This window comes from Myotis davidii, unplaced genomic scaffold (assembly GCF_000327345.1).
Source record: "Myotis davidii unplaced genomic scaffold, ASM32734v1 scaffold554, whole genome shotgun sequence".
In the NCBI taxonomy this organism is placed as follows: Eukaryota; Metazoa; Chordata; class Mammalia; order Chiroptera; family Vespertilionidae; genus Myotis; species Myotis davidii.
Genome location: NW_006285312.1, coordinates 808,863 through 820,056, shown reverse-complemented (window position 1 = coordinate 820,056; position 11,194 = coordinate 808,863). Strand labels below are relative to the sequence as shown.

The following is an 11,194-nucleotide window of genomic DNA, read 5'->3' as shown; positions in this document are numbered from 1 at the left end:
AATTTGCTTTTCCTGATAATGTCCTGGGGATCGTGTATGGGCAAACCATTTGCTGGATCGGAGCCTTTTTCTCACCCCTTCTCCCTGCCATTGCAACCGTGAAATTCATCATCATCTTCTACGTGAAAGAGGTAAAGGGGAGGTGGGGATGACAGGCTGATACCCGGCACCATTCTTGACCTTGCGCGGCATTCGGCACCTGTGTTTGGAGCTCACCCACATTCTGTCAGATACCTCAAAATTACATCCCTTATTTGATATACTTCTGTTCTGGAAAAAAGATGTTCACATTTTATAATTTTGAGAGTTCTGTTAAGTGTTGTTTTGCTCCTGTAATTTATTTGTCATTTTTATGTGTCACTGTCTAAGAGCTGAGTTGCAATTATTGACCAGCTGACAGTGGGACATTTTGGTCGTGTTGAATGCAGTGATTATTAATCTAAACTTTGTAATTTTCTGTTTGGATTTTGGAGCCCCTGAATTTATGTTCTGGTCTCAATTATTTGTGTAGGTTCTCAAAGAGTTGGCAGGCCCTGGGCATTGTGTCTGAAATAAGTGCTTAATGGGTGAAGTGGCCTGCAGATGACTAACCTACCTGGGCTTATTAATCAAACTTCTTTTTCTTTGTTATAGAGGCAGTGTATGCTCAATATTAAACATTTGAACAGTAGAGATATGTATACAGTAACGTTCATTCCAGCTTCCAGAGGTATCCTTTGTTAACAAGCCCAACATTCATCTATTACCTCTAATACCAAGGCCTGAGGATTCAGAAATGGAAATAATAATAGTATTAATAATAATAGCCGATGATTGTAATGCCATGTGCCCCTACTCTGATGAACACTTAGGAAGCTGAAGTTCAGAGAGGTTAAGTAACTGGTTTAGGGTCACACAGCTTATAAGTGAGTCTTCGGATTTGAATCTGGATTGATCTCACTCCAGAGCCACTTAACCTGGTGAGCAGGATCTTGAAATTGGGCCAAACTTTCTACCTGGATGTTTTGGCCTTTGAAGAATGTTCTGATGCTTTTATTTGGAAACTTCATTTGGCTGAAGTTTCTTCATAGAGAAGAAAAAGCTCATAGGAACTTTTTCCCTTTCCCGAAAATGTTGGTTGGCCAGTGACTTCCCAGCCGGCAGCACAGTAAAGACAGCGTGGGATGGCCTGGGTCAGGGCACTGGGCTGTTCTGACACTCACTCCAGGCCTGACTGACCGGCTGCCCCCAGACAGAACACCAAGTGTCCTTGGAACTCAGTGTCCTCTGCTCACAAGATGTTCTGGCTACTGCTGAAATCAGAAGAGCTTGAAGCCTACTCCCAATAATTCCATTTAAAATAAGAAGGAGGAAAATTATGCCTGTTATTATACCTCTCTCCTCCTCCCCATTTGATATTTCTCTCAATGGAAATACTTATTTTAAACTATAGGAAAAATTGCCCTGGCCAGTTTGGCTCAGTGGTTACGTCGGCCTGTGGACCAAATTCCTTGCCCTATTGGGGGTGCAGGTGGGAGGCAGTCAATCGATGTGTTGCTCTCACATTGATGTTTCTCTCTCTCTCCCCCTCCTCACCCTTCCTTCCACTCTCTCTAAAAAAATCAATGGAAAAAAAATATCTCGTGAGGATTAAAAAATAAAATATAGGAAAAATAAATACGCTTATAAGAATTTAAGTAAAATATATCTTAATTTTTTATGGAGTATTGTAGATCAATTTGTTTTATTTATTTTTACTTATTGGTAAGATGGAGAGAGAGAGAGCGAGAGACAGACACTTGTTATTCCACTTATTTATGGATTCATTGGTTGATTCTTGTATGTGCCCTGACTGGGGATCAAATCTGACAATGCTCTCACCAACTAAACTACCTTGCCAGGGCTGTAGGTCCATTTAATACATATTTAAACCCCTATCTATAATAATAAAAGTGTAATATGCTAATTAGACCGGACAGCTGAACGACCTTCCAGACGTCATTCCAGACATCCTTCCTGATGAAGCCATGGCGGCAGGGTTGAGGCAGAAGTGGTTAGGGGCGATCAGGTAGGCAGGCAGAGTGGTTACGGGAAATCAGATAGGCAGGCAGGGGAGCGGTTAGGAGCCAGCAGTCCTGGATTGCAAGAGGGTGCAGGCCAGGCTGAGGGACCGGCTCCCCTGCCTCCTGTGCATGAATTTCATGCACTGGGCCTCAAGTAAAGAATACTTAAAAAAAAAACAAAAAAAATTTAAATGAGGTCATATCGGACAGAGTGCTGAAATCTACCCTTTTCATTTCACAGCACCATGTAGGAGGTAAAGCTCCCTTTCTCCTCCTTTCTAGGGGCTACATGGTATTCTTTTGTGTGAGTGTAAGTTTTTAAAAACACAAACATATTTTTATTGATTTCAGAGAGGAAGGGAGAGGAGAGAGAGAGAAACATCAATGATGAGAGGGAATCATTGATTGGCTGCCTCATACACGCCCCCTACTGTGGATTGAGCCCGCAAGCATGGCATGTGCCCTTGAATGGAATCAAACCTGGGACCCTTCAGTCCACAGGCTGATGCTCTATCCAGTGAGCCAAACCAGCTAAGGCTGGATGTAACTTTTTAACCTTTAAGGACTACCCCCACCCCCTTGATAGCTATTTCGGTTGCTCCAGTTTAGTTATTCCTTGATAACAACAACTATAGCAGTAAACATCCACATACATGTATTTTGGCCCAATGTTGGGGTTTTCATTTTGATCTAGATTGCTAACTTCCCTGTAGAAAGAGATTAGACCAATTTACATTTCCACTGTAATGCTTGACCTTGCTCATTTATCCTCAAGGAAGCTGTACTCTTAACGTTTCCTCTCTTTTTTCTCTCCCCTTAGATGAGCCTTCTTCATACCTGCAGACCCTCCCCAAGGCAGTTCAGAGCATCCAATTCGAATTTCTTCTTCCTGCTGGTGCTGTTGATCGGCCTGTGCTTGGCAGTAATACCGCTGACAATCAGCATGGCACAGTGAGTACCGCTTGGTTTTCTAACGCCTTTCCCTGCGTCCTGACACGATCCCCTTTTGTTAAAGGGTCCCTAGCGTTTTCTATGGGCTTTGCTCACAGGGTGCCACCCGCAGAGCTCCGGTCAGGAAGTTGCTCCTGGCTCAGCCAGGCCCGTCCTTGCTCTGGACGCTCCCTCTGGTGGCTGGATCGTCTGGGTCCACTTCCAGAACTTGGGCTTGCTGGGTGGCCTTTACTTTTGAGAGTGCCAGCTGGGTCTGTCCTATCCGTTCCCTTTTCCTGAGACTTCTCTTCTAGTCCCCATTTGGATTGTGTCTGATTATAAAAAGAAGCAGGAAACTCATATACCCATATTCCTGCCACTTTAGTGGAGGGTTTGCACTTAGCACACATTTACTTAACACCTTCTATGTGCCAAGCACTGTGCTAGATGCTAGGGATATAAAGACATTTAACACATGACATATGAATGTAGAGTCTGGTTTGGAATTTGGAAAGAGCAGAGATGCTCATCTCAGGACTGAGGAACAGAAGTTGAGGTTTCAAGCCCCAGTCATGCCACTCCCTCGGTATGTAATCACTTATACTAGAGGCCAGCAAACGTTTTCTGTAAAAGTAAGAGAGTAAATAATTTAGGGTCTAAGGGCCCTATAGTGTCCATAAGCCACCATAGACAATATAAAAACTAATGAACATGACTGTGTTCCAATAAAACTTTACTTATAAAAAACAGGTGGGGGGTCAGGTTTGGTCCATGGGCTCTAGTTTGCTGACTTACACTCTCATAGAATTTAATTTCTTTAAGTTAAAATCCTTCAATTTGGAATCTATCTCTCATACTTTATTTTTTAATTAACCTAAACATATATCTCATTGCTATAGTAATATATATTATACATAAAATTTTCAAGTAGTACAGAAGGGTGTAAATTAAAGAGGAAAAATTACTCTTTATCTTCACCTCATAATCCCACTCTTAGGCAACCACTGTTAACATTTTGTGAATACTTCTAGAAATTCATAAGCAATATATTTCTTTTAAAATATTGCCTATGGAATAATGCTATAATCCTGTTTGGCAGCTTATTTTTCCCCCTTAATTTTATATTGTGTCATTGTCCATGCCAGTACATATAGAATTCTCATTCTTTTAAAATACTTTTTAACTTTAGTTTTTAAAATAGAATACATATATTGACATGGCATATAATCCATATTTATATATATATTTCTCCCTTCCTCTCTCTCTCTAATCAATCAATAAATTAAAAAAATAATAAATTGCTAATTCATTTCCTTAGACAACACTTAGGTTGTTTTCAGGTATTTATTTTTACCTGTAAAAATAGGGCTGCAGTGGAAAACTTTCTACAGAGAACTTTGTGATGTCAATGTAGGCAGTTCTTTGCAGAGCTTAATTTTTTTTCCAACATAGTTTTACTTTTTCCCTACTTTGTACTTTGAACAATTTCAAACCTATGGAAAAGTTGAAGAATAGCCACAATGGAAACTCATCTACCCTTCAACTGGATGCCCCAATTATTGACATTTTGCTACAGTTGTTTCTTCTCTCTCTATGCATACCTTTTTGTGTGTGTGATGAACCACTTGAAATTAAGTTGTAGGCACCATGAGTTTATCCCTAAATACTTGAGGATGCAGCTCCTAAAAATAAGGCCATTCTCCTTCCTGTGCATCCACAATAACATGTCACACCTAAGAAAATTAATATTAACACCACAGTCCCGCCATTTTCAAATTTCTCCAATTGTCCCCAAATAGCCTCTCATAGCTTTATTTTAGAACTAGAAGCCTGGTGCACAAATTTGTGCACTGGAGGGTCTAGCGGCCCACCCAGTGGGAGCCATCGGGGGTGGGCTGGCTGGGGCAAGGGGCCACGGGTGTGCCAGTCATTCTGCTATTTGGTCAATTTGCATATTACCCTTTTATTATAGAGGATGAGGATCTTTCAAGCTTTACCCATTGCTCTCGGGTATGTGTTTTTAGTCTTTTTTAACCTTTGCTTTTTTGAAGAGTCCAGGCCAGTTTCCTCACCTCTAAGAGCCTGGAGAATGGAATCCCCACATTGTGCATTTGTCAGATTATTTCCTCATGGGGTCATGTAACTTGTTCTGTTCTGAATTTCCTGTAAATTGGAAGTCAGGTCTAGTGATTTAATGAAATTTCAGGGTAAGCATTTTTGACCAGAATATTCCAGAAGGCCATGAGGTCAGGCAGTTGCTCTAAGGTTGCTGTTAACAAAACCTGGTAGGTGTGTAAAGGGGGAACGCTCAGCCTGGGAGCGCGCCTCACCTGAGCTCCGTGCTCTGTGTCTGCAGCATCCCTTCCTCGAAAGCCTGTGGGCCCTTCACCAACTCCAACACCACCTGGGAGGTGGTCCCCAAGACGGTGAGCACCTTCCCCAGCTCGCTGCAGTCCTTGGTCCACGGCATCACGTCGGAAGCCTTCGCAGTGCCTTTCTTCATGATCATCTGGTGAGTGAGAACCACCTGGACCCCGTGAGTGACTCCCAGGGAAGCACGTGGGCTTCTCTCCGCTGGGAAATGGGGACTCACCTGCTACACTTCAGATGCTACTGAGCCTCACTTTCCCATCTCTAAAATGGGCATAATAATAGTCACTCCTTCAGAGGATCATTGCGCAAGTTCAGTAAGATCCTACATGTAAGGCCCTTAATCCAATGCCTGATGGACAAAAACCTAATAAATGTTGCCTATTCTTATTATTACTGATGATTCACAAAATCACTGCTTTTTGAAAAAGAAACTGATTATTGAGCAGAGAAAAGAGCATAAACTTGAACGTTGGCTCTACCAGTGATAAGCTGTGTGGCCTTGGGTCATCACCTATATATCCTTTCAGAGCCTCCGTTTCCTCACCTGGAACATGGGGATAAGAATGGCAACATATCTGCTAAGGCTGTGAGAAGAAGGAGAGGTGAAAACATGTAAAGTGCTTAGCAGAGTGCTCGCTGCTGCGGCACATACACTAAAATTGGAATGAGACAGAGAAGATTAGCATGGCCCCTGTGCAAGGATGACATGGAAATTCGTGAAGCGTTCCATATTAAAAAAAAAAAATGCTTAGCAGAGGACCTGCTGTTAAAGGCTCAGTAAATGAGAGGTGCTATATGCAAGGGTGACGAGGGTCCTTGCTACACAGTGATTGATATTGAGTGTTAACGTAATTCTAATCACAAATGTGTACCGAGGGCATTGTTCTCATTACAGTGGGGCCTCATTATTCACGGAGTCTGTGTGTTTTATTCCTGTGATGTCAATGTGCCCACTCACTAAAAGATTGTTTAGATCTCAAAATCAGTACTCGCAGCACTTTTCATAGTCATTTGGGTCTCTTGCTGTGCAGTCTTAGTTTGTTCAAGCTGCTATAATAAAACGGCACAGACTAGGTGGCTTATACACAACAGGAGTCTCTCACAATTCTGGAGCCTGGGAGCCCCAAAATGAGGGTGCCAGATGGCTGCATGAGGACCCACTTCCAGCTTTCAACCTTCTCACTGCGTCCTCACAGGACAGAAGGGGCCACAGGGCCTCTAGTCCCTTTTATCAGGGCACTAATCCAAATATTGAGGGCTCCACCCTCATGACATAATCACCTCCCAAAGGCCCCACCTTCTAACACTGTCACATTGGGGATTAGGATTCCAACATGTAAACTTAGGGGAGACACAAATATTCAGACCATCGCATGCACCTTCCCAGCTGAGGTGAAACGAGGCCTTAAGTACACTGCCGTCTGACTTCAGTTCTACATCACAAGCAAGTGCCCTGTTCGCAATCTAGTTAGGGCTGTGTTTCTTGCATTTTATGCTTTTGGTTGGTGGTTTCACTGTTTGAAGGCCCCGAGTGTAATGCTGAAGCGCCGTCTAGGGTCCCTAAGTGCAAGAAGGCTGTGATGGTGCTTTACAGAGATAATCCGTGTATTAGATTAGCTTCGTTTAGTCATGAGTTACAGTGCTGTTGGCTGTAAGTTCAATGCTAATGAATATTAGATGTCTTTAAACAGAAACAAGGTTATGTATGGATAACCTTTCGCAGTAAACAAGAAACATAAGACAAGGTATTGATCAGTTGAGGAAAATGTTGTGACTATTGGAACCTAAACCTGTAGTTCCTCTAAGGCAGCGGTTCTCAACTTGTGGGTCGCGACCCCTTTGGGGGTCGAATGACCCTTTCACAGGGGTCACCTAAGACCATCGGAAAACACATATATAATTACATATTGTTTTGTGATTAATCACTATGCTTTAATTATGTTCAATTTGTAACAATGAAATTGGGGGTCACCACAACATGAGGAATTGTATTAAAGGGTCGCGGCATTAGGAGGGTTGAAAACCACTGCTCTAAGGGCGGTGTTCCAAAATTCACTAATTCAGCGTTCCTGGAGACTCTAGAGCAGCGGTTCTCAACCTGTGGGTCACGACCCCTTTGGTGGTCGAACGACCCTTTCACAGGGGTCGCCTAAGACCATCCTGCATATCAGATATTTACATTACGATTCATAACAGTTATGAAGTAGCAACAAAAATAATTTTATGGTTGGGTCACAACATGAGGAACTGTATTTAAAGGGCCAGAAGGTTGAGAACCACTGCTCTAGAGACTGCCACAAATAACTGGAATTGATTGCAGCTCATGAAAGCATCACAATTACCCTGTGACATTGTTACAGTAAAGCCCCGCCACAGTGCAAGAAGTGGGCCCAAAAATTCATTTGTGAAAGGCAGGATCCCTTGGATGAGATGAATAAAATGACCTGGGGAGCTGGGCAGCCAGCCAGCCTGCATTCGAGGTACCCGGGATGGAGCTACTCCATCCTAATTCCTTCACCCCAGCTGTGGCTTGGCGGGCACCATCTGGTGGTGGTTACCTGATCTGGCTTCGGCATCTGTGGGGACCTTTCCTGTCCTTGGCCGTGGGGCCTTCCAGGAGAGTATCGATTATAACAGTGATTCCAGTGGCCCTCATTTCCTCAGCACTATCTGGGGAGAATGGACAGGAAACCACCTTCCCTTCATGTGATGAGCTTGTTCGCTGTTTTCCTCCACTCCACTTGCCCCACGCCCCAAAGATAATAATTTCATTGACCACCCCCCTCCCCATTTGAGATTTAGGGCTGCACAGAAAACAGGAGCCGGTTGCCAATTGCTTTTATTCAAAATCGTATTATCTCAGGCCTGATATCACTGGGTGTTACTGTATCATCCCCATTTTACAGATGAGAAAACTGAGCCCAGAGAGATTCCACAGTGATCATTCACCCCTCTGACTGTTTCCATGCCCTGTTTGGAAGAGGTGTGGGTTGTCTTTGTCTAATGAGTAAAACTGTTGCAGGAGAAACCTGTCGAGTTGTTTTTCTAAGTGGCCTTCAAATGGTACAGACACCCTAGTGACCACTTCACCTTGTGTTGCAGCCTCGTTATGTTTTATTTCATTGCCCTGGCCGGAGCACACAAGCGGGTGGTCGTCCAGCTCCGAGAGCAGCTGTCCCTGGTAAGGAAGCATGCAGATCCTGGGCGTCATGGCGGGGGACACTTCCCCAGGGCATCTCGTGGAAAATAGCCTCTTTCCCAGGAATGCTACCGTCCCTCCCTCACCACCACTCCTCCGGAACCCTGCTTCAAACCAGGCCTCTGCCAACTTCATTCATTCCCTGACTCATTCATTCCTTTAGCATATATATTCAGCACTATCTGTGCCTCATACTGGGCTGGTATACAGTGGTGAAGAAGGAGTGCTAAGTAGTTAAAGAAAAAAGAAATGTTGATAGCAGTAACTGCCGAGAAGATAATACGAACAAGGCAAAGTGACAAGTGGGCCCTTTGCTGCTGCAGATGGTAACCTCTGAAGGCCTCTTTGAGGAGGTGAATGACCTTGTAGTTGAGACTTGAATGATGAGAAGGAGCTGATTGTGGGAGGTCTCAGGGATGAGAGGAACAGGTAGAGGCCACAGTGTGGAATGAGCTGGGTTCTCCTGGGGGCAGGGAGGGAGGGTGGTGGGGCTGGAGAGGCGAGATGAGACGGAATTGCAGCTGGATCACAGCATAGCCTGCCGGCTCTGGTCGGAAGTTTAGGTGGAATTCTGATTGTGACAGGAAGCCACCGGAGGGTGTGAAGTAGAAGTCTGATGGACATTTTAAAAAGGTTACTGTCCATTCTTTGGACAGGGGGCTGTGGTGGGGGCAAGAGTGAGAGAGACAGGCCAGTCAGGAGGCCATTACAGTCGTCCAATGTTTAGCATCCTTGGCCTCGTGTCTGGTAGGTAATTGAGCAGGTTGAAATCATGATATTTGTTTCCAAGTATACTGAATGTACTCTTGAAACTATTTCTTTTTCTTAGGAAAGTCGTGACAAGCGTTACCTAATCCAGAAACTAACAGAAGCCCAGAGGGATATGAGGAACTGACTAGATGGATGAGAAGACGCTGCTGCGTGTTCATAAGCTGGCTCGGTGACCGGCTGAGCCTGCAGAGGGCGGCTGGCTTTTCTGCGGATTTTTTAAGGAGTATTTTTCTGGAGTCCAGGCGTTTCCTGAAGGTGGCCTCATGCGTGCAGCTGTGGTGGCCGTGTTCCCGTGACCCGGCTCCTACCGAGGGCTTTAGTGACGTAGAAAAGCAGGTTCCAAACCAAGTCTTGCCTGTTGACCAGCCACTCAGTGACTGATGTATGCAGCCTTTCAGCTTTTACACCAAAAATGGAGGAGGAGAGAGACCTTACATATTTTTAAGGGCTTCTTGGTCTTGTCTTTGACAGTTAACTATAGGGTTCTCTGTTCATGAGGCTGGGGTCATTCTTTTAAACCAGGTTCTGGGGGTTTGCACTGAGAAGTGTTCCTTACGAAGTAGTGACCCTTCTGGACGGTTCTGTGGACTTAAAATGAAACCTGATTTTTTTAAATTTTTTAATGAAGAGAAAGCCTTGAATCATGATTTGGGAACAAGTGGTGGAACATGGGGAGGACGGCTCTGTAATTTCAGCCACACGGGGTGGTGATGTGAGAAAAGCCGGGCCTGCCGTGTGAGTCACAGCCTCTGGATGTACCGAGGCAGCCTTCGGAGGGGATTGCTGCAGGCGGCAGTGATTTCCTAGCTGCGGCCTTATTACTCAGGGGACGGTGCCTCTGTGGGGCTGGATATCCACAAGCCCTCAGTTCCCTTCCAGTCTTGAATTTGGGGACTTGGGAGAGGGCCCTGTGCCCTCAAAATGAAGAGGGAGACAAAGGGTGCCTCTCTGTCTTCCAAATGCTACTTCCCTTCCTGCACCGAGGTCTCTATTTCTGAAGGACACTGTCCATTTCAGAGCCAGGCTGGAAAGACTGTTGAGTATTTATTTGAGTTGTGGGTTTATGGGCAGAAGTGTTTGGGGGGATATGAGTTGCAGCTCTGCCTGTTAATCAGGCCAGCCTAGTAGCCGGTGTAGCAAATCAGACAATATTGTGTTCTTAAATACACGTATCCAGATCGTTCAGGGCTACTGTTGGTTTTCTTGTGCTTCAAATTTTAAACACAAGTGCCTGTATGTTACAAAACATGCAGAGTATCTCTGAAGGTAATTTTCAATTACAGCAAAAACTGTATGCAATCAATACCTCCGCATAAGCTTTCCGAAATGGATAGGTCTGAACTTTTTAACATTAGCCTAAGTTATTGTTTAATGTGATAAGGGTTTCATTTTTACATCTTCAGGTCATTTGTTTTGTAACGTACTGTTGAGGCAGCCTGCCTTTTACGGACTAAACCTTCTCCTGGGGGTAGCTGGAATTTCACCTTGGATGCAGGTTTCAGAAAGCTGCTGCTGTTAAGACTATTTCCCACCCCCCTCCACTCCTCATTAGAAAAAAATGACTGCTCTGAGAAGCAAAGCCAGCTGACTGTGGCTTGCACATTGCGGTATACTTGTCCCTTTGCCCCAGGTCCGTTACTTGCCTTCCACAAAGTGAGCAGTAACATGGGATATTTTTGTACCTGTGACACCAATGAGGCTTTCAAGCTTTTTCTCTCTTGTTAAGGTTTACGATTTTCTAAGTCTAAAAATCAGTATCATGGAATTTTGAGTAAACAAAAGTTCATGCAACCCTCACTTTTAAAAAATTCCAGTTTGGGGCATTGCTACCTAGTGTATTTATATATATACTGTTTTCGCCTTCACCATACTTCTGAGG

General features: G+C 44.2%; 1 protein-coding gene across 1 annotated transcript in view; it reads left to right on the top strand.

Annotated features, from left to right (window-relative positions):
- The window catches only part of TMC7 (transmembrane channel like 7), a 53,617-nt gene extending 42,423 nt beyond the window's left edge, over positions 1-11,194 (top strand). The window contains exons 12-16 of the mRNA XM_006756076.2: positions 1-131; positions 2,863-2,993; positions 5,329-5,484; positions 8,448-8,526; positions 9,374-11,194. The exon at positions 1-131 is cut by the window's left edge and continues 65 nt beyond it. Coding sequence (XP_006756139.1) covers positions 1-131; positions 2,863-2,993; positions 5,329-5,484; positions 8,448-8,526; positions 9,374-9,439 — 563 coding nt within the window. The 3' untranslated portion in view covers positions 9,440-11,194. The remainder of the gene's footprint in view (positions 132-2,862; positions 2,994-5,328; positions 5,485-8,447; positions 8,527-9,373) is intronic.